This window comes from Macrobrachium nipponense, chromosome 10 (assembly GCF_015104395.2).
Source record: "Macrobrachium nipponense isolate FS-2020 chromosome 10, ASM1510439v2, whole genome shotgun sequence".
Classification (NCBI taxonomy): Eukaryota; Metazoa; Arthropoda; class Malacostraca; order Decapoda; family Palaemonidae; genus Macrobrachium; species Macrobrachium nipponense.
In genome coordinates this window covers 24,230,844-24,255,060 of record NC_087204.1, presented here as the reverse complement: position 1 = coordinate 24,255,060, position 24,217 = coordinate 24,230,844, and the positions used below count along the sequence as shown (strand labels likewise).

Genomic DNA, 24,217 nt, shown 5'->3' with positions numbered 1-24,217 from the left:
AAGGCAGAAGAAAGAGCGGTGAGTCGGTGCACAGATACCTGGGAAACGGGGTGATATGACTGCCAAGATCGTGCTGCACTATGCTAGATAAAATTTGAAGGATCAGAATAGTCAAGACAATTCTCTAAGAAATTCATACCCTAATCTTGATTTCATTCGACAGTTGCCATAACATTCAAAGATTGTAAAAAGACGTGGAAAATTTTAGACACAGGCTGCGGTCATTCTTGCTCTCTTGATATAATCTGTACTTTTGAAAATCGGGTTTCATCCACAAATCATTCCCGAAAAAAGCTGTGTTAAGTAAAAATAGTTATTACCACAAATAACTCAATATGTATTGCACAGGCAATTAAAGTTTTATATCGTGCAAATAATGCTGATGTGTTGGGAGATATTTCAGCCTCCCAGCAAAGAAATGCAGTCGTGTAGGGCTGTAGGCTACTACGAACTGCTTTGTAATGGGAGCATATAGCCAGAAAATCTTTGAGCTGACATGCTACTTTAACCTTGATAAAGATTTATGTTTAATGACGGTAGCTTTGTAAACAGCAACTAGCATTCGATCCATGTCAACGTCAAAGTAATCAGTGTGAAATCCGTTACGTAAGCCAGTATCCAGTGACTTGCGCTTTCCCGCTCGAAGTTCTAGTGCTCCTCCACATCATAGAAAACGCTCTTGCGGATGCAACTAGATTTGCTCAACCTACCTTAGCCTTAGCAACATTGGCTGCCATTGACGTCAGCTAACATTAAACGCTTTGGAATACAAACATGAGTTTGTAGAAGCTAAAAATAATTGCATTCACCATTTACAATGATACAATAATATCCCCGTTCATGAAGGAAAATGAGTATATATTGTCGTCGTGATACATAGTACTACAATCAGAAATTCACATTCTATCTACCAGATCTCTATGAACGAATCCATCTGAGAAATTCCAATTACTTCGGACATATATCGTGTTTTTAAGTATCTGAACGGTTTTGTTTTGCAGTTTTAACTAATATGATATAATTTGCAGTGTATTTTCATATTCTAGATTAAATTTAGCGATATTATGTCTTTTCAGTAAAAACAAATGGGAAATTCGATGAACGAAAGCTAATGAAAACTGTATCTTCAGTTTTCTTGTCGAGTGTACTCGCAGCCGTAGAGAAGCAACGGGATCCAACCGGTCAATGAGTATGTTAGGTTCTCACGCTGGAAGTGGCTAGAGCCGCTAGACCATGTGTACAGAAGGCAGGGAGTAGTACGGGATACACCCGGGGTGGCTTGCCCTTGGTAGAAGAGGTAGAGGTAGGCCAAAAGAAACGTGGTTGAGGCCAGTGAGGCGGGAAGCAGGAGATGAGATTTGGGGAGATCTTGAGGAGTTAGACCAGGACAGAATGTGGTGACGTGAGTTCATCGAGGCCCTATGCGTCCCCGTCTAGATTAAATTTAGCGATATTATGTCTTTTCAGTAAAAACAAATGGGAAATTCGATGAACGAAAGCTAATGAAAACTGTATCTTCAGTTTTCTTGTCGAGTGTACTCGCAGCCGTAGAGAAGCAACGGGATCCAACCGGTCAATGAGTATGTTAGGTTCTCACGCTGGAAGTGGCTAGAGCTGCTAGACCATGTGTACAGAAGGCAGGGAGTAGTACGGGATACACCCGGGGTGGCTTGCCCTTGGTAGAAGAGGTAGAGGTAGGCCAAAAGAAACGTGGTTGAGGCCAGTGAGGCGGGAAGCAGGAGATGAGATTTGGGGAGATCTTGAGGAGTTAGACCAGGACAGAATGTGGTGACGTGAGTTCATCGAGGCCCTATGCGTCCCCGTCGGTGTCACAGGAAATGATTGATTGATTGATATGTAGATATGCTGAAGGAGCGATTTGATGTTTATACTTATGTTAATTGCCTTTAGTGAATACTAGAAACCTTGCCATCTTTATCAGATATTTTGCAAAAGTAAGGACTTCTAAAAAAGTATTCCATTTAACTAACTTGGCATCTAAAGTTAGTGTCTCCGTATAAACTTTCATCTCCATTAAAGATGATGCAAGCATTAAGTATTCTTCCTCCTTTAATACTATTTTAATGAAAGCACTATATACCATTGTCTTAGCTTTTCTGACTCCAGTTTTGGTCTTAATGTAGTGACTGTCCCATTTATCTGGGTATTATTACTGTTCTGTCTATCCCTTTAATCTAGGTATTACTGTGGCGACTGCCCTTTTTATACAGGTATTACTGTGGTGATTGTTCCGTTTTATCCAGGTATTACCGTTTTGACTGCAAATCCTGTTCAGTAATATATTTATATGGTCTCAAGTACATGAAATGTGATGAACCCGTAGAGATTATTTACCACAAGTTACAAAATGAAGGGTTAAGGGGAGGGGGGTGGGTGGTACGTACGGGTTTGAAACTTAACCTATTATTTAAGTTGGGTTAAAAGGTAACTGCGTCCCAAATTTCGCCTAGATCGGTCAAGCGGTTTCTATTTCCGTAGCGCATAAAGTTACAAACATACATAAACATACACACACAGAAACATTCACCTTCATATATAAGATATAAATATATATATTATATATATATATATATATATATATATATATACATACATACATACATACATACATACACACACACATATATATTATATATATATATATATATATATATATATATATATATATATATGCGCGTGTGTATTTAGAAGAGCGTATAATAATTTTGGTTTTGTTCTATTACTCCCTTGTATCGCGAAATCATACATCTTACCAAAACGACTTACTGTACTAAGTTGTATATCTTGAGTTGTATATTGCTACTTTCCTCAGTAATTTCGCCAAATTAAGGAGTCGGCATTCCAGAATGTAATATAAGTAAAAGCCACCACGTACCCGTGGCCATTGACGTTATTTCAAATGAGAATTCCAGAATACTGCGTTGCAGGAAATGTCAAATATCCGAAGTTGATTGCTATATATATATTACTATTGATTATTACGGCTTCTGATTCAAAAGCGAGGAACTTAGCTGTTAGGGCGAAGAGTCGCGTCATTTTATGACATTTCACGCATACGATTATAATCGATTCCACGCAGGCGGTTGCCAAAGCATGAAAAGCTTTCGTTAAGCTGTGGAAAGCCATTCAGGCTGACGAATAGTATCTTCTTTTCAAGATTTCACAGAGGGGGAAAAATAAAACAATATTTATGTATCTATGCTCACAATATATTGTTTTGCTGCACACCAGTGAAAGAATTGTAAAAAAAACTCTTAGACTCCTCTACGCCTTAGTGTGATAGCTAAATATTTGCGAAGGTATATGATTTGTAAATTAAAATTCCAGTTTATTCATTATGAACGCATGCCTATGAGTTCAAATTCTGATGTGGGTAGGTGCACTTAACATGTATAATACCAGTTGGATGCAAATTATTCCCAGGGTACAGAAGATTCTGTATTCATGGTCTAAGTATATTGTTAAGCTCAATAGTCTTGGCAAATATATCCGTTAAAATACCACAGCTAACAAGATTCCTGAATATATTCCTAATGCAAATGTAGTGTTTTGTCATCAGATCAGTCCCCTGCCCCCGTTTTTTAAAGCGATTTTTTAACGGAAGAGCTTATACAACACTGAAAGGCATATGAAGTACAAGGTAACATTTCAGTGGTAGTTAGGTTAGTGAACTCTGTCAAGTTATTATAAAAGACAATCTTACACATGTATATATATGCATATTTGTATATACATATGTATATATATGCATACATACATACATACAGACGTATTTATGTGTAGACGTGCATATACACAGATAGATACATACATAGAGAAGCATAAATAAAAATCATTACATTAGTAAAGATTTTTAGAATTTTGAAATTATGATTATACTAGCCATCAGCACACGTGCGAATTTGTGTGATTATATTTTTTTTCAATAAATTTCGTGCAATTCTCCTTCAAGTGAAAGTAGTAGTAATATAGTTATATAGTGTGTAAAATAACAAAGGTGAGTATAAGACTACAAGTCATTGTTATCATAGGGAGTGCATAGGGTGTTACTTGGACACTTAAGACTAGTGAAGCCACTTAACCTAACAAACTGTAACCAAACAGGTTTTAAATTCCGGTTTGTTCAGGCGATTAACCAAATGTGAAAAAATCTACAAAATATCTGACTGTCGAAAGACCTTGTTTTATAGCATTATTAATAAGTATTAATTACAACAATATGATTTATGCGGAATCACTTTAAATGAAGGACCGTTGACATAATTTCTAGATTCGACAAAAGACAGGCCAGAGAGAAATGATTAAAAGCTCGTCCGTCCTTTCCAATAGGGCACAGTTGGCAAGCCTAATCATATTATTGATCTCAGAAGAAAACAAGGAACTATGTTATGGCTTTGTAATAGCAATAACTGACTTACAGAAAGTTATTCACAATTGAAGAAAGTAATGAAGACAACGAAATTATGTAAAGGATGCAGATCTAACGGTGGAAGGAGAGCTTTTAGGAGGAATATAATGAATATAAAGATGAAAATTATAGTTTACATATCCTTCCTCAGTTCAAGGGAAAGCCAAATCCTCAATTCTGGCAGTTCTCCTTATAATCTTCCAATGCCCGATAATAATTGTTGATAACGAAGACGACGATCACGGCGTACGTTATCGCATCCACGAGGAACCCGACGAAAATGCTAGCACCATTGACAATCTTGTAAGTCGTCGATTGCCGCCACAATGAAGTGGCCGCTATCCCCTCTGACGTGGTCACTGTACTCTCGCAACTGGGAGGTGGAACGGCCAACTGTAGCTGCCAGGCGCTGACCACCAAGTTCTTGGGCGGCGGAACATACGATGCTGCTGCCGGAACGTCAAGATCTCTTAGAGAGAGTAAGGAATCTTGAATGTTAGTCGTTTGCTTTGGAACGTTGGTCGTTTGGTGTTTGCTTTTCTCTTCCCTGTGAACCATGAAACATCGAACCATGCAGAGAAGACCGTGGTGGACAAAGCAGAAAAATAATCTAAACATACAGAAGCAGAAGTACATGTCGATGAGCTTCGGTTGAGCCGACACGGGCGCCGTTGTAGCCACTTGAGAGATGAGAGACGCTATCACAATCAAGGCAGCGAGAGTCACGTTTATGCGGTCACTGGAGGAGAAGGAAATTAAAGATATTAAGTAACGATCGCAGACAAATTTTGATTTAGCGCTTCAGTGACGAAAGTAGCTATCGTGAATGCCTACTGTCAATCAGTCTAGGACTCTAGGCTAATAGCTCTTAGGATGTCAACGGGAGCACATTGATGAATAATGCTGTCAGGTATTTTTGTCGTGTGTCTTCGGCTCATCAGTAGAAAATGGCCGAGTTTTTCTACACATCTATCAATAAATTAGTCTAGCGAGTCATCTGTCCTTGTGTACTATCAATCAGCCAGTTGTTATCTGTCCTTGTGTACTATCAATCAGCCTAATTGTCATTTCACCCGTTGCAGTTACAGCTCAAGAAATTAAAATAACGAGGAAAGTGCTCTGTTCTTTCGTGTGTGATGCAACATCGATAATACTTAAAGCAATAACTGCATTACTGTGTTTGTATAGACTGATTTCACTCTGCTTCTTTACCGGTGTGGCCGATTCTTTTTCTTTACACATGTTATCCAATTATTTAAATGGTTTATTTGATTTTTATATGAAGGGCGGCGCTACACAGTGAAGATTATATGCTAATTTCTTTCTTTCTTTCTTTCTTTTTTTTTTTTTTTTTTTTTTTTGCTAAATTCTTAAAAAAATTTGGCTAAATTCTTAGCAGTTCTTCGAACAGGCCATCTTATAGGGTGCATATGGAAAGGTCCTTACTCAAAATTTAATTTACATTCAAAGTGTTCCGTCAAAATAGTCGATTGTCAACGACTACCCTCAATTCAGTCATCTCATAGCCAATCTATTCAACGAGTTTACCATGAATGACTAATTTTGTCGTTTTAATTTCCCACTTACCTGAAATTATCGTCCTCAAAGAATTCCGTCAGAGCTCCTATGATGGTCAGCACAAGGCAAGGGAGGAAAGTGGTCAGGATATAGGCCCCGTACCTTCTGCTCAGCAAAATCTGTTCATGGGGCAAAATGGGAAATTGCTGAAAGGGATAATCAATGCAAAAGGAACTATTGTGACGTAAGCAACGATTGACGATTGCAGATTATCTAAACCAAATGTTTCTGTTGTCTTAAGTTGGCCCAAATCACTATACGTTATTGCAAGTTTACTCAGCTCTTAGATAATCAAGTTTACCTCAATCTGTACATGAATCAGTTATGGTGGAGATTAATTTGCACGAACTGTGGATATCGATAAAGCATAACTTTATGTTGATATCGATATATCAACAACAATAAGTCCAGTCTTATTACCTCAGAAAAAAGAAGCGTTGCTAAATGACTCATATGATAAATCCTCATGCAGTTTATATCTATCAAATGTTCAAAGGAATCACAGAAGAAATATTTTTTGGATGAGGTATTTTTGTCTTTAACTAATATGCCCATGCGGTCAATAATTTTGGTAACTAACACCCAGGCGGTCAATAATTTCGGTAACAACTAACATGCCTAGGTCAATAATTTCAGTAACGGCTAACATACCAAAGACGTTCAATAATTTCGGTAACAAATGACATACCCAGTCGGTCAATAATTTTGGTAACAACTAACATACCCCCAGGTGGTCAATAATTTCGGTAACGAGAGAGGATCAAGACGATCAGTCTCAAACTTAGCAACATTGTACCTTAACCCAAAGCTCCGACTGAGATGCCATTTTTCTGCTTATTCATAGATCAGAGGTGAGAGAGACTGATGCGTCTAAAGGTGGATTGTATCGTCAGCAGTTTATTGTATACAGAGGCTCATTCAATGGCTATCAACGACAGACTTAAGTAGAGCAAAGACGTCGTATGAAAAATTTGATCAGAGAAGGATTCCCTTACAGTTATGCGGGCAAATATTTACTTGAAAATAATACGTACGTGAATCTTCACTAGATTGGCGTGGTTTGCTGACTGGTTGACGAAAGTATAACATACAGGCTCAGTGGTAAATTCCGAGAGGGTGAAGTTATCTGGGTATATGTAAATCGTCTGTAAAACAAAAAAAATGAAGAATATGATGTTAGTCCAAAAAAGCAAATTTAGCTTAGTATTATGTCTACGAATTAACACTTGTCATAGCATTATATTTACAAATTAGCAGTTGTCATAGCATTATGTTTACAAATTAACAGTTGTCATAGCATTATGTCAACAAATTAGCAGTTGCCATAGCATTATGTCTACAAATCAGCAGTTGCCATAGCATTATGTATACGAATTAGCACTTTTCACAGCTATATGTCCACAAATTAGCACTTGTCACAGCATTGACTACAAATTAGCATTGTCTACAAATTAGCACTTGTCACAGCATTGTCTATAAATTAGCACTTGTCATAGCATTATGTCTACCAATGAGCACTTGTCATGGCATTTTTCTACGCAGGCAAATACCTCAAAATAGAATTAGTTAGGTTGCGACTTGCTGGTTGCAGAAGCGATAGTTGCAATAGATAGCGAGGAGAAGAGAAACATGAAGGGTTAACCAGGTCATTTGCAAACTCACTCTGGTATCGAAATGGGCTTTGTGACCACCGATTTGTTTAAGCTGGATTTGAATTTCACAAGTATGGATATCGAAAGGGTAATACAAGAGGTCGAAGTCGCAGTCGAAGGAGGACAAAACCGACTCGATGTGGGTGATGCTTGCGTTACTTTCGCCGTTGTACTCATACCCTGAGGAAAGAGGAAACGTGATTGAAACATATGATTTGTGATGTGCTAAGGCAACGATATATGTCATTTGTGTCTATGCATGTACCATGACACAGATACATGTCACCTGAAACAAATACTTTTTTAAGGTTTTCAATTTAGTTTTCAGTTTTCAGATGCTGCTTGTAACCATGAGATAACCTGTCTGTCTGTAAGACCCATATATATATAGTACATACACACACATATATGTACATTATATATATATATATATATATATATATATATATATATATATAGATATATAATATAGTATACAATATATATACATAGAACATTATGATGATTGCCCATCAGTGGTATATCAAACTCCCTACACAAATTGTGCTGTTCACAGTGATCCAACCCAAACTACCCTACTTCCTGGATGTTATCGCCCCTCCTTTCTAATCCCTTACCAGATCCTCCTTTTCTACCCATTACTCCTATGAGTTCGAAATGATACAACATTCTTGTCACCAACGTATAATGTTCTACTCTTTCCACTTAAACGACCATCTTAAAACACTGATCCTACCTTTCGCGTCCGTATATTAATACTTTCAAGACTTCGAAGCATCTACATATTTCTTAGCCTTCGGGTTCTTATGCCATATATACTAAACAAGCAATTCACCTCAACAGCTTCAATATTTTCCTCTTATTTGCATTTTGCATCTGCACTTCAGTTCCACGAAGAAAAGTTAGTTTTCCAATCCCTCATAGGCTCCACTTGAGCTTCCTTTGACATCCTAGCCTTCTGCAAACATCATTCTACCTTCCTCTTGTCTCATTCTTCAATCATCCATTAGATTTGCTTACAGATACCTATACACATTCTTCAACCATTCACATTTAGATTACTCCATCTTCCTGGTTTAGATTTACCCTCATAAACTTACATTCTTACAAAAGCTCCCACCTTTCTCCTCTTGCAGATACTTGCAAATTCCTTCACCAGTTTCTGTAGCTTCTTAGGATATAATTGATCCATACACCATTTTCCTTTTTTTTTTTTCCTTTTTTTTGAGCCCCACACTGTTCTTACCCTGTTGATACGGCTGCCATCTACTATAGTTTTTCAAAGAAAACATTATAGTACAGCGTCTCAGATACAACAATTAGCGTCATATTTAGATCATTCATACTGTCTGTTCTACCGGCCTTGCACACGCAGAATGCAACAGTCATTTTTCGCTTACACCCTACGATAGGAACCTTTCGCTCACTCAGGCATTTCATGCAAACCATGGTCAGCCATTGATAATTACACCATCACTGTGCCTGAGCATCTCTCCTGTAGTGTTATCAAATCATATTGTCTTTGTATTATTCAGTTGCATAATTACACTTCTTGTCTTTAACAGTCATTAAGCGTCTTCAACATTATGATTATCATCAGGAAACAGCAAAGGGCAACCTCTTGGTAGTACTTTTATGTCGGAAGTTTCGACGGACATAAATTCACCCATGCATAATCAGTGCTTACCTTCGTAACTATTGATAACGCCCATTTTCCCGCCCGTATTCCTATTGGCAATAGTCCGCTCAATGACATTTTTCTTATTGATGTAATTCACGTTGTCCTCGAAGACTCCATTGGCAAAATAGTACTTGGGTGTCCAGACATTCTTGTCGACGAGGTTGTCTTCGCTCTCGTGACTCATCTGGATCAGAGTTATCCTTCCATCTTCCCAGGTTGTTTGGATCTGTTAGAAAGATTGAAGCGCCGTGAATGTCAAAATCAGTCTGACGAGAATTTGGAGGGGATAGTCGAGACAATGAACTGTACTGCAGTTGAATTTAAATCGCAATAAAGTCTTATAGTAACCGTTATTTTGACCATAATTTCTGCAAAACCAATATCTGTTTAGCTTTTTTTGTCAAAAACAAAAACCATTTAAGTCTTACTCAGAAAGACCATATAACTGCATTTTATGAACGAATCGACTCTGAATGCAAATACATGACAGCACGTCAAATGTATACACGTATAAGAAAATTGTTTTGGCATTTATATTGAATCAGTGGAGCAATTTCCTCACCTCCCCTAGAGATGAAACAGCCCCATGCTACCAAGAATCATTCATTACCTGCATAAGAACTTGGATTTTGCCGAGATCGACATCAACGTCGTCGATTGATACAATTCTCAAACTTGTATTCAAGGGCGTCTCCTCCTTGGGAGGACGAGTGGGACGGTAGGAACTCGGCAAGGACTTGATCAATTCGCATTGCTCATCGGAGTCATCGCCAGTCATCTTTTCCATTACATCGCTTGTCCATATCTAAGCAGATGCCAGGGTCACAGGTGAATTCGTTCTGTGAAAATAGATCATCTATGGATCACAAGCACTTGGCCTCTTACAGTCAGCGATGCAGAGCTGAGAAAGAGTGGAGGACGAAAAGTTGTATGAAGGGTGACGTGCAAACTGAATGAATAAATATCTGTCGATCCCATCCCAGATACTTTAAAAACCAAGTATGGCTGAAACTTGCTGCAAACCTTGGAGAAGTAGTGTGTAAGCTGCAATGGGGTATAATGTAACCTAAATACAAGCAGAGTAAGTAAAAGCAAGTCAGAAAGAATTTGGACGTTCAACCCAGTGCAAACCTTGGAGCAAGATGTCAGAACCCAATACATGGTTTTGTTGCCTTCAGTAACCGTCCAGGTTCGCCTGCCGAATGGATTGGGTGATTTATCGATGAAAGCCGTTGCTACGGGCACGGTGACATCCACAGTATAATCTTGGAATAATAACGTGTTGTCTGCTGATGGGGAAGTTGAAAGAGAGATGACTTTTCCCTCAAGCGACATTAGTCGTGGGATAAAGCCATCTGGTACGAAGTAGAATCTTTCTCTCTTGCCTGGAAATCTGTCTTGACGCAGATCAAACGTTAGTGCTCGGGATGTCTGTCGAATGAATGAATGTCTTAAAAGAAAGTAGATATGAAAAATAACTCTCTCTCTCTCTCTCTCTCTCTCTCTCTCTCTCTCTCTCTCTCTCTCTCTCTCTCTCTCTCTGTTAAATGTAACCATTTATGAATAAAAATATGACTACAGCATATGTAGGGTACAATAACTCAGTGGCATATAGACTATACAGAATATTCTTACGAACATTTCTATTAAGAAGTCAGCTGTCGTTGTAGCTGCAGAAGAATTGGTGAACTGAAATACAATGACATTTATCCTCTCAGTGCACAATTATTTCTTGACATTTTTAATTAAAGAATAAAAAAAAACATACCTTACAAACGAAATAAGCTGCTGTTTGTTCACATTCCATGTAATAGGTCGGGATTATTCCTGAACTCTGAGCTACAGGATTATAATACAGTCCATAACAGCTCTGTTCAGGCGAGCTCTTTCGTCCCCAGACGTTTATCTGCACATTGGGATTCTGCTCTTGGACCTGAAATTTTGTTCAAAATATTCTTTTGAGTGATAATGTACTTTTACAAAATCACGGTTGGCTGGCTAGCATGCGTTGGGTCGGTCTTCTGATAGCATGGTGTCCCGTAGGAGTGGTCCTTACAAAAGTATTTTGGATAACAATGCATCAGCAGCCTTCGAGAGTGTCCCATTCATTCAACGATTTTATAAACTATGGATGCTTCCTCCTCTTTCCCCCGCCCAGCCCCCCTTCCAAAGAGAACTGCTCATGACAAAAGTGTTCGAAATATAGTAATCTGAGTTTTTTTTGGACGTTAGAGGAGCTGCACTTGAACATGGGTGCCAGATGGATAGAAACGTGAAGTGTATCTGCGATATTTATTCCAGAAAGAGATTTCGATTTTTATGTACTATATTACGCACTTAAATCTCGCAAAGTCCACCTTCGTTTGATTTGAAAACAGGAGGCATCACATGAGAGAGTTGCTGTCACTAAAGTACTTATAATTATGCCTTACCTCTCCAAATAAGCGGAGCGCATCGGGGTCTCATTTGCCGTTAGTAACCCCAAGGAAGCATCGGGCCATCCTTAGGGGCATTCGTAGGAATTTGGGAGGGCTCCAACCAAGGGACATTGACGAATATTTATCAGAGCTCGATCGAGAGCATGTGGCAAGTCCTCATTTTGATGGCGGATGGTCGTCAAGTGATGAGGACATAACTCCCGATGATAGCGATGACGACGAATATTTGCCCCCAATGTCCGTTCGAGGCTCACATCCCAAAAGTGAATTAGAATTCAGTAGTTTTAGTGCGTATGAGGGGGAATCTGAGGAGGGGGAGGATGATGAGTTTGGTTCAAGTTTTTGTGCCGATGATGATGATGATACAGAAAGCGAAGGCTTGAGTGAGGGAGATGGGCCAGTTAGGGGGTCTCGTGTCGAAATCGTACCCGCGCTCGTGCGCGTGCGCGCGCACGGGCACGTAGAAGGTCGGATAGTCGCGCGAGCCAAGGTGAAGCTCGGTCGTCCGAGAGCGACGATGGGTGGACAGAGGACCCCACACCACCTAACATTTATCCATTCGCGGCAAATCCTGGCCTCACCGTACCTGTTCCCCTGACTCCTCTGGGTTTCGTTCAGCTTTTCCTTACGCGGGAATTGCTGGAGTACCTGGTAGCAGAGACGGCGGACTATGCCAGGTACTGCTGTGATGAACTGCGCACGACATTGTCGTATTATTGGCGGGGTTGCAACCTCCCTGACATGGCGCATTTTTTGGGGCTCCATGTTTTTTTTGGATTGCTGCCTGCTTCCGACGTCAGGCAATATTGGAGGCGTAATTTTTTTTTAGGTACGCCCAATGTGCCCGGCTTTATGCCCCGTGATACTTTCCTGGCGTTGGACAGATATTTCAACGCCTTCAACCGAAGGGCCATACCCCGGAATAACTCTGATCGCCTCATTGCAGTGCGCCCAGTGTTGGATTATATTCGTGAACGCTGTATAACTCTCGTGATTCCTGGAAAGAACCTTTCTTTGGATGAGGGGATGATGCCTTACAAAGGACGTCTAAGCATCAAAGTGTATAACCCCAAGAAGCCGAAGAAATTATGGCATGAAATTTTTTTTTATTACCGAGGCCAACACTGGCTACGTCGTGGACTTTTCGGTGTATTCCGGGGTCTTCTCCACATTGCGTGACACTGTTTTCGGGCTTGTGGATCGTTTCCGTAACCAGGGATACCACCTGTTTATGGATAATTATTGTAACTCGGTATCCCTGGCCCAGGAACTGTATGAAGCAGGTGTTCACGGCAGTGGTACCCTTCGGTTGGTGCGTGGGGCCCCGAATGTCCTCAAGAGGTTCGCTAGCCATCCGCAACATCTGGCAAGAGGAGAGACACAGTGGCGGCGGAAGGGACCTGTCTTCGTCATCTGTTGGAAGGGTGTCCGACTCGTCCCCATGATTACGACGAGCCATGAACCTGTCCAAGAGGAAATCGTGCAGTGGAAGAAGACACGTCGACAGGGCCGAGTTGTGTATGAGGAGTTTCGTGTAGAGTGCCCTACCGTCATTGGGCACTACAACAGGCACATGGGAGGAGTTGATCTCTTTGATCAGCTCATCCAGTATTATCCCTTCGCCAGGAGAACCAGGAGGTGGACACAAAAGCTCCTCAAATACATCCTTCAGTTGGCCCTCCAAAATGCCTACATACTGTACTGTGGGTACTGCGGTGACAATCTTCCGAGGTTGTCCCACATACAGTTCCTAGAGGTAGCCGGGAATGCCCTCATCAACTTTGATCCCGATGCATGGCCTTCCATCACTGCCCCCCTGCCCCGAGCTGTAGATCTCCCCGTACAGGAAAGGGCAGACCTAAGGGGTGCCTACTTCAGTCATAGAGCTGCCAACGCCCCTGCTGCCGCCGCCCCTGCTGCCGACGCCCCTGCTGCCGCCGCCCCTGCTGCTGCCCCCGCCCGCACCACCCCTTCTCGTCGGGTAGTGGACCCTCCGTGTCGGCTGATGCCAGGGGATCACACACTGGATCTCCTAGAAGGGCGCAGGCAGAAACGGTGCCGGGCGTGCCATATGAATGGCAGAAGGAGAGACACCCGGTTCTTCTGTCGCACCTGCAAGATAGCTCTATGCAGGTTCGGGGAGTGTGACCGCAAATACCACAGTGCGGTCTTCTATTGAAGTGCGACTCAGCGGCGGTCAGGGGAGGGCTCACGGGACCGTGCCCTATCCCAGCGGCCGTAAGGGCGCGTATCTCCCTCCTCCACCTGTACCTCGTCATGTCGAGAGGAAAAAAATGCAAGACTCTTCAATGGAGAAGGGAGAAAACAAGAATAGAACGAAGAGTCAGGATTAGGAGTGAGTATTCTGCATTTGTTTTATATTTATTTTTTTTATTTATTATTTCAAGTTGTTATATCTCCGTATCTATGCATGAATACGATATTTCATTGTATGCAAAAAGAAAAGTGTCACCTGCATTCCTTTTATTTATGTATTCGTACCAGAATCGGAAAATGTAAATAAATAAAGAAAAACACATACGATATATCTATATATATATATATATATATATCATATATATATATATATATATATATATATAGATATATATATATATATATATATATATACATTATATATATATATTTATTTTTTTTTATGTTGGTATTTTTGGGTAAGCAAAATACATAACAGTCTAGTAATCTTCAGTCATTTATCTTCATTTTGAAACAAATTCGAAGTCTCTAGATCAATATTGTGATTTATGGTGAATTTTTGAAAAAAATATTTTTCTTCCCTCCGCTCGCCGCTTCGCGGCCGAAAATCTCTGAAATGTGTACATTGCATTATCCTAATATTTGCTCCTTTTCATATTAGCCGTTTTATAGAGTTTCATATATCAAAATGTGCGCAAATTCATGAAGAATGCAATAAAAAATAATTGAATGTTGTAGCTTTTCCCATCTTCGAAATATGTGCATATAAATCACGATGATTGGGAAAAAAACTACGTACGGTCAACTTTGACGCAACCGAAATGGTCGAAAAACGTAATTTTAAGCTAAAAATCTTACGGCCTAGTAATATCCAGTCATTTATCTTCATTTTGAAACAAATTCGAAGTCTCTAGATCAATATTGTGATTTATGGTGAATTTTTTTAAAAATATATTTTTCTTCCCTCCGCGCGCCGCTTCACGGCCGAAAATCTCCGAAATGTGTACATCGCATTATCCTAATATTTGCTCCTTTTCATATTAGCCGTTTTATAGAGTTTCATATATCAAAATGTGCGCAAATTCATGACAAATTGAATGTTGTAGCTTTTCTTATTTCTGAAATATGTGCATATAAATCACGATGATTGGGAAAAAAACTACGTACGGTCAACTTTGACGCAACCGAAATGTTCGAAAAACGTAATTGTAAGCTAAAACTCTTATGGCCTAGTAATATCCAGCTATTTATCTTCATTTTGAAACAAATTCGAAGTCTCTAGAACAATATTGTGATTTATGGTGAATTTAAAAAAAAAAATTTTTCTTCCCTCCGCACGCCGCTTCGCGGCCGAAAATCTCCGAAATGTGTACATCGCATTATCCTAATATTTGCTCCTTTTGATATTAGCCGTTATGTAAAGTTTCATATATCAAAATGTGCGCAAATTCATGAAGAATACAATAAAAAATAATTGAATGTTGTAGCTTTTCTATCTCGGAAATATGTGCATATAAAAATAAAATATAAAAATTTTGACATTTGGTCAACTTTAACTCGTCCGAAATGGTCAAAATCTGCAATTCTAAGCTAAAACTCTTACAGTACCGTAATATTCAATCATTTGTATTCATTTTGAAACAAATTGGAAGTCTCTAGAACAATATTTAGATTTACGGTGAATTTTTGAAAAAAACATTTTTTTACGTCCGCGCGTTACGAATTCGTACATCATTTTGTGATAATATTTTTCTGGTGTTGCTTTTATTGTTTTACAATGTATTATATATCAAAATGATTGCAATTTAGTGTAAAATACAACGAAAAAAAACGAAACTCGTTAGCTTTTACCGTTTTTTGCACAGCGTGATTTTAATACAATTATGTATGAATTTTTTTTTTTGCTACCATATATCGCATTATTTACATATGATAATGATATTATTTTTCATTTCTGATGATTGAATACTAAACTTCAGGCAATGACAAAAAAAGGAGCCAAAAATGAACTCTTAATCTTCAAAATTAAGCGCGCTGTGATTTTTTGAAAAAATTATTTTTTCCGCTTCCACGCTCACTCAAAACCGGCTCCGGCATTCGGGGGACGTTTTGATTTTTACCGCTTCGGCGTTTAAGGGTTAATTAAGAAGCTTGAAAATTCGGGAATCTATGACTCCCGTTTTCTTGCACACTGACATACTTGATATCCTCAATATAAGTTTTACAATTTTTTATATAATTTGATGTCCTCTTTATATGTGTTCCTATTTTATATTAGATGACATCCTTTAAAGATGTTCATATTTTATATTATTTGACATTCTCATTACAATTTTTCTTATTTGCTCAATTTTTTTATAATCAATTTCCACTTTATATCCGTCCAGAATTTCATTTCTGTTAAACTTTGCTGACTTTGAGCTTGGTTTAAATCTCAAAAATAGTTTTGTTCTATTTCTTATTGCGTTTATCTTCATATCAACTCCAGTGCAGTGTTTCAATGTCTATCCCCCTTTTCCATTCTTATAAAAGCTAAATATAATAATGGTAATATTATTACTAATAAAGTGGCTAGAATAAAAAATATTGATAATGTGGTAATGATGGTGATCACAGCAGTAGCAATAACAGTACTGATATCAATGATGATAATTACTGTAATGATTGTAAATAATGATAATGATAAAAACGGTAAAGTAGCTATAGTAATAATCGTAATAATAATAATAATAATAATAATAATAATAATAATGTGGTAATAATGGTGATCACATCAGTAGCAATAATAGCACTGATATCAATAGTGATAATTACTGTAATGATTGTAAAAAATTATAATGATAAAAAATGTAACAGAAACAACTTGAGTACCATATAATAATGATGATATTATTACTAATAATAAAGTAGCTAGAATAATAATAATAATAATAATAATAATAATAATAATAATAATAATAATAATAATAATAATAATAATAATAATAATAATAATAATGTGGTAATATTGGTGATCACAGCAGTAGCAATAACAGTACCGATATCAATGGGGATAATTACTGTAATGATTGTAAAAATTATAATGATAAAAGCGGTAACTGAAACAACTTGAGTCCCAGCAATAAACCTAACAAGTTCTTACCTCGATGACGTCTCAAAGGGGACTAACTTTTTGTGACATTTCAGCAATCTGGCGCAGCACCAAAGACCTACTATTGCTAAAACAGAGTTCACATAAACAAAGATTTTTGTATGAAAGAACAATGCCATAATCACCTCCAGTGGACTATTATGTCCAGCGGAACTCGATACGTCTGTCATTAATTCTAAGTATACGATTCTTGGCAGAGAATTTAAGAGTGGCTTAACTCTTAGTATTTCGTGTGTCCAACCTGGTTTAACATATATATTAAACCACATTTATTGTTTAAGATCTACTTCACTATTACGCTGCGAACAATATGTACCCAAGGGGCATTAATATTAATGCATGCTGGCTGGCTTAGGAACAACGCTAGAGTAACTTGAAATATATACATGCATATATATGTATATTATATATATATATATATATATATATATATATATATATATAGATATATATATATATATATATATATGGATGAAATAACTTGATCACGAAGTATATAAAACGTGAGGCTATGTATAAATAAATGTTTTTTTTGCCACGAAGGAAAAAAATGAAAAAGCGAGTTAGCCGAGTACTTTCGGTCCTATTCGGACCCTTTAATGAGGCATGCTAATTTTACAAAAGAAGGCTTAATATACAAACTGACACTACCAGATTAGCCATAAGGGCGATTTTCACTCTACAGAGAGGAGGAGGAGTCATAGGCTAGCCACACCTTGAAGGATACCCGCAGTAAACAAGTGATTCTTCCAGAAAAACAGTACATTTTGAAAACAACACGGGAGCATATACAATTTAATATCATGAATTTTTACACAAATTTTCCCAACAAAAATTATTATTAATGAAAAGACGAAAGAATATATATAGATATATATATTATATATATATAGTTAATAATATATATGATATCTATATATATATATATATATATATAATATATATATATATATATATATATATATCGAGCAAGAGAAAGAGGGAGAGAGAATATCGAACCAGATAGAGAGAGAGAGAGATCTAATGATTATGTTTCAAGAAATTTACTGGAATCGGCAATTATACAAATCACTAATAAAAACAACCTAAATCTTAGTCTGGGGATGTACCATTTGGACCCATATATTTGTAAGATGTTTATGAAGGACCACAAAATAAATGAACAACTAATAAATTAGTCCCACATGTATATAGTTATTAATTCTCTCTCTCTCTCTCTCTCTCTCTCTCTCTCTCTCTCTCTCTCTCTCTCTCTCTCTCTCTCTCTCTCTCTCTCTCTCTCTCTCTCTCTCTCTGGTTCGATATTCTCTTTCCCTCTTTCTCTTGCTCGATATATATATATTTATATTTTCTTTCGTCTTTTCATTAATAATTATTTTTGTTGGGAAAATTTGTGTAAAAATTCATGATATTAAATTGTGTATGCTCCCGTGTTGTTTTCAAAATGTACTGTTTTTCTGGAAGAATCACTTGTTTACTGCGGGTATCCTTCAAGGTGTGGCTAGCCTATGACTCCTCCTCCTCTCTGTAGAGTGAAAATCGCCCTTATGGCTAATCTGGTAGTGTCAGTTTGTATATTAAGCCTTCTTTTGACTATGGTGTTCTTTGTAAAATCAGTATGCCTCAGTAAAGGGTCCGAATAGGACCGAAAGTACTCGGCTAACTCGCTTTTTCATTTTTTTCCTTCGTGGCAAAAAAACCTTTATTTATACATAGCATCACGTTTTATATACTTCGTGATCAAGTTATTCATCATGAGGGCCACGTTTACTTTTGCTTTCCTGTTCCCACTGCTGAGCTGTTTCATCACCTCTTTCTCCAAGTCTTTACAAGCAGCGCACTCTACCAGAATACACCTGAAATTCCTGAAAAAATGCCTGGCGGAACAAGTGTTACCCAAATCATTGCTACCATACCGCATAAGAAGATACGATCAACATCCTTTTAATGAGTTTTCATCACTCATATTAAAACGTCACATTGCTGCCGCGAAAATGGAGGAAAAGGAGAAATTTAAAGAACTGGAAAAAGCCCGACGTAACTTCAACTATTCGATTCCCGCTGATTGGAAACACGCATTAAGGCAAGAAATATATGGAAAACTTCATAGAACTACAGACACTTTGATTAGAAAACTGGACAGAAAATTAAACAACCTTATCAACGACAGTGATTGGACCAATAATGCTAGAAGTGATTGTGTGGTGAATTTATCGAGCAAACAAATAAGTGATAATGCAGTGCGCGCATTAGGCTTTGGGCTGTCTTTCTTCATTTGTAACAAACCCTCAGCTTTATCAATAGCGACATCTCTATATAAGTTTGAAAAATACTGTGACCTACCACAAAATCATTTAGACATTATCAAAGGCATGACATATAGTGCTACGCATGCCTACCATGAAGATAACTTCCCCGCTCGCTACAGAAAAAGTTTAAAAGAATTGAAGAATGATAATAGCTTACACATTACCAAGGCTGATAAATCCAATAGTTTAGTGGTTCTTGACAAAACTGACTACATATCATGCATGCATACTTTACTAGAGGATGAAATAACTTACAAAAAACTCGCAAAAAATCCGTTGAACCAAGTAATAAAAAACTTTAATATCAATATCAAACAAATTCTTAAAGATAAAAAAGAACTTTTGTGTCAGTTAACTGTAAAGTGTCCCTCATTACCTTATTTATATGGCCTAGTCAAAACTCATAAGGAAAACAAACCTATGCGCCCAATTATTAGTACTGTAGGATCAATTGCTTATAAACTATCTAAATATCTTACTAAATTGTTATCCCCGCTACTAGGAACTGTTTCTAATTCACACATCCGGAATTCTCTTGATCTTGTGGAAAAATTAAATAACATTGTACTAAACCCTAGCGATATTTTTGTCAGTTTTGATGTATGTTCTTTGTTTACAAAAGTCCCTATTGACTCTGTGCTAGAATATTTAAGTAATGAACTTGTACTGCATGAATTGCCTATGTCCGTTAGTCACATAATTTCCTTAATTAAGTTATGTATTTGTGATTGCAGATTTATTTTTAATGGAGAATACTACCAACAAATATTTGGTATGGCCATGGGTAACCCTTTATCACCTCTCCTTTCAAAGTTATATATGGAATTTTTTGAGAGACAACACCTCCCGAATATCACACTTATCCCCTTAAAATGGTACCGATATGTCGATGATATCTTAGTAATCTTACCTGGTGGTATCGATGTAAATGATTTACTGTCTAAATTGAATAATTTAGTGCCATCCATAAAATTCACTGTTGAAATTGAAAATAACAATGTCATCCCTTTCCTAGATGTATTAATACATAGAGAATCTTTCCAATGCAAATTCAGTATTTATAGAAAACCCACAAATAATTTAACATATGTACATTTTTATTCTGGTCACCATCTTAATATTAAAATTTCAATTTTTTTCTTCTATGTTCCTACGTGCTTTGCGTATCACGAGTCCACAATACCTGGACCAAGAAATAGAATACATAAAAAAGATAGGAAACGATCTCTGCTACCCACCTCATTTAATTGATTTATGTTATCAAAAAGCTCATAAAAAGTTTTATAATGTTGCTATTAATGAAAAAGAAATCCCTAAAAATGTACTTAGCTTACCTTATTTTCGTGGATTTGAAACCCTAAAATCAATATTTAAATCGTTTAATGTTAATGTAGTGTTCTCTTATAACAATACCATTAAAGATATGCTAATTAAGAATAGTCCCGTAACAAATAACAACATCATTTACAAAATTCCTTGTAAGGATTGCCCATCGTTTTACGTTGGGCAGTCTAGTAAAAATTTATGTGTTCGGATTAAGCAGCATATGTATTCAGTTAGAACAGCCCAGACTTCAAATGCACTGTTTATCAATCTGAGTGAAAAATCTCATTGTATTAATTGGGGGTGATACCTCGGTAATTGCTAGATCTAATGATTATGTTTCAAGAAATTTACTGGAATCGGCAATTATACAAATCACTAATAAAAACAACCTAAATCTTAGTCTGGGAATGTACCATTTGGACCCATATATTTGTAAGATGTTTAAGAAGGACCTCAAAATAAATGAACAACTAATAAATTAGTCCCACATGTATATAGGAATTATTAATTCTCTCTCTTCTCTCTCTCTATCTCTCTCTCTCTCTCTCTCTGGTTCGATATTCTCTCTCCCTCTTTCTCTTGATCGATATATATATATTTATATTTTCTTTCGTCTTTTCATTAATAATAATTTTTGTTGGGAAAATTTGTGTAAAAATTCATGATATTAAATTGTATATGCTCCCGTGTTGTTTTCAAAATGTACTGTTTTTCTGGAAGAATCACTTGTTTACTGCGGGTATCCTTCAAGGTGTGGCTAGCCTATGACTCCTCCTCCTCTCTGTAGAGTGAAAATCGCCCTTATGGCTAATCTGGTAGTGTCAGTTTGTATATTAAATCTTCTTTTGACTATGGTGTTCTTTGTAAAATCAGTATGCCTCAGTAAAGGGTCTGAATAGGACCGAAAGTACTCGGCTAACTCGCTTTTTCATTTTTTTCCTTCGTGGCAAAAAAAACCTTTATATATATATATATATGTGTGTGTGTGTGTGTGTGTGTGTGTGAGTCCTAGGGGTTGTAATTAATAATATATTTAATATGTTCGTTGTGACATTTCTTGGAATGCGGAGAACAGAGCCGAAGCAACGACCCGAGAAAAGCTGATAAATGATTTCTGGGTGGTGTGATGGGAAAAGTGCATAGAAAGGCAGGTCAACGTTCGTCCTGTAGTTATGCGAGTTCATGGGTCTTTTCAAAGTGCCTTTGAGAAACTGGTTGTAGCCAGTAATATGAGGCGTTGTCGAAGTGTGCATTCGTATGTGCGTGTGCACCTCTTCTATTCTTAATGGTGTCATTAGCCAAGTCTATGGGGAGACTTGCACAGAGATCCGAGGGAGAAAGGCAGAGCCACGATGGCAGATGCCAAAGAGTTTTTGTTTATCAGTGAGTGAGAATCCTGGTTGGCAATGGGTGAGTGTTGGATTACTTTAGCCAAAAGGCATGGCTTGTTACACATTGTAAGAATGTTTAATCTTCAACTTTGTCTTTAAACTTATGTGTGCTAACGAGTGTGTTTCTCGTGTCTTTGAAACAGACGATTCTGGCGAGGGAATTGAGTGTTCTGGCAAAGGGGGGACCGAGGGTCCCGTATGGGAGAATAGACAATTGGTGTGACAAATTACTGTTTTAGACATTTTAATGTTGAGGGGTTAACTGAGTTAAGTTAGTCTGTGAGACTTGGATTATTATCTTTCCATTGTTGAATAAACATTTATTTTTATATAACTTTGACTCTCATTTTGATTACCTGTCAGAATGGAGAGAGAGAGAGAGAGAGAGGAGTTGCCGAGAGAGAGAGAGAGAGAGAGGAGAGAGAGAGAGAGCTTTGTGTATTAGTTTGCCTGACGCTCGAGGTTCCACGTTTACCAAATAAAAAAACGAGATTAATATCCCGTGTAACCCACACACACATCACACCATATATATATATATATAGATATATATATATATATATATATATATATATATGAATGTATTACACCCACACACACACACACACCACGACATATATATATATAGACACAACAATATATATATAAGAGATATAATTATATATGTATATAGTGTGTGTGTGTGTGTGTGTTATAATGCAAGATGGAATAACATAAGGTGTGTTCACCGAGGGATCCGATCGCTAATTTCCCTCTCTCAGTGACGTCACTGGACCACATCGACTGGGCGATGCACTTGTCACTCCGTCAGTTGCATTGTTGCAGTTCACGATTATGGGTGTGTATTCCATATTTGGGTGCACTAATAGTTCCAGACAGTATGGGATTTGTTTTCACAGGTTCCCTAAAGACCCCGAGGAGTCCAAAGTATGGATTAATGCATGTAAAAGAAGTGATAATATTAATTTTAAGGATGCCAGGATTTGTTCTGTCCAATTCCGGACAGAAGATTACGAAAGAAATCTTCAATATGAATTGCTACCACAACTTTACCAGAGAAGTTATCACAGATTAAAGAAAACCGCAGTTCTCTCTTTAAATTTAGCCTACCTGTTAAGGACGTAAAGTCAGGTATGGTTTAACAATTTGTTTACAATCTCATTAGTGCAATTTTTAGTGATATATCTTTGGTTGATAAGTAGCCTGGACTAAATTCTTGAAATGAAGTACTAAATTAGATTAGGCCTAGCCTATGCAATGAATGAAGAAATGATCTGATTAAGGCTATCCCATTTTTTTTCTTTGATACTTTCATTTTATGAATGTAAAGTTGATCGAACAGGTGATTAGACCTATGCGTAATGACGTACTTCTGAGTACGTCTTCCTGTGCAGACAATAATTAGGCCTAGACCTTTTATTTCTTAAGAACCCCACTAAAGGATATCGTGGGGTCAGAGTATAGACTGAGTTCAAGTGTAGACAGGAATTTCTTGTTAGGTAAGAACATTTTAAGCAATCACGGTCATAATGTCGCTCCCAATGATGATAACATGCCATATATGAGCAATACTAGTGTTATGGAACCAGGTAAGTCTTGGGTTTCCAAAACCTCTGAAGAAAGTGACTCCAGTCGTGTTGACTTAGACTGAATTATGTATCTCTGCTCATCTCTTGATGAGAATTCCTCAGGAAAGTCTACCTGAGCTGGAGGAAGAGGATTTTGTAGATCTTGGAGTAGAGTCTGAATATGGTATAGAAATTGAAGCCTTAAATTATCTGGGAGGTTATATAGCTCATAAGTACAGAAATAAATATCCTTCCTTAGGATTCCCAGAAATTGAAGGCCTAAATAACGACTGGATCTCCAAAATGAGGAGGAAAGTGCTGTTAGGCCCAGTCCTCAATTTGTCAGTAATTGAAAGGAAATGGAATAACTCTTTAAATCTTTTCATGGGGAACAGTTGAAACCAGGCGTTGATGGGATTACAAAATTAGTTAATATTTTCAGGGAATTAAACATTGATGCTCCAGAGGAAGTAATGA

The 24,217-nt window shown here is 37.6% G+C and overlaps 1 protein-coding gene and 1 long non-coding RNA gene across 5 annotated transcripts in view; one reads left to right on the top strand and one right to left on the bottom strand.

Annotated features, from left to right (window-relative positions):
• Positions 1–24,217, top strand: part of LOC135223489 (uncharacterized) — a 104,631-nt gene that overhangs the window by 4,371 nt on the left and 76,043 nt on the right. The window lies entirely within an intron of this gene.
• LOC135223487 (gamma-aminobutyric acid receptor subunit pi-like) lies at positions 3,229–14,250 on the bottom strand. 3 transcript variants are annotated; one of them, XM_064261924.1, is made up of 8 exons: positions 11,109–14,250; positions 10,472–10,771; positions 9,951–10,179; positions 9,347–9,566; positions 7,670–7,839; positions 7,042–7,152; positions 6,017–6,126; positions 3,229–5,168 (listed from the first exon to the last, which is right to left on the bottom strand). In XM_064261924.1, exons 3-8 carry the CDS (start codon positions 10,125–10,127, stop codon positions 4,601–4,603), a joined length of 1,356 nt encoding a protein of 451 aa, XP_064117994.1. In that variant the 5' UTR covers positions 10,128–10,179; positions 10,472–10,771; positions 11,109–14,250; the 3' UTR covers positions 3,229–4,600. The 3 variants fall into 3 exon arrangements, with proteins under 3 accessions (XP_064117994.1, XP_064117993.1, XP_064117995.1); XM_064261923.1 differs by having other exon boundaries at positions 10,472–14,250; XM_064261925.1 differs by lacking the exon at positions 7,042–7,152 and having other exon boundaries at positions 10,472–14,250.

Excerpts from the sequence above, each read along its gene's own strand:
- LOC135223487 (XM_064261923.1), bottom strand. The coding sequence starts at position 10,127 with ATGGAAAAGATGACTGGCGATGACTCCGATGAGCAATGCGAATTGATC. Across the intron at positions 7,840-9,346 it reads CGTTATCAATAGTTACGAAG|GGTATGAGTACAACGGCGAA; the intron begins GTAAGCACTGAT and ends CTCTTTCCTCAG. Across the intron at positions 6,127-7,041 it reads CCAATCTAGTGAAGATTCAC|ATTTTGCTGAGCAGAAGGTA; the intron begins GTACGTATTATT and ends CCCCATGAACAG.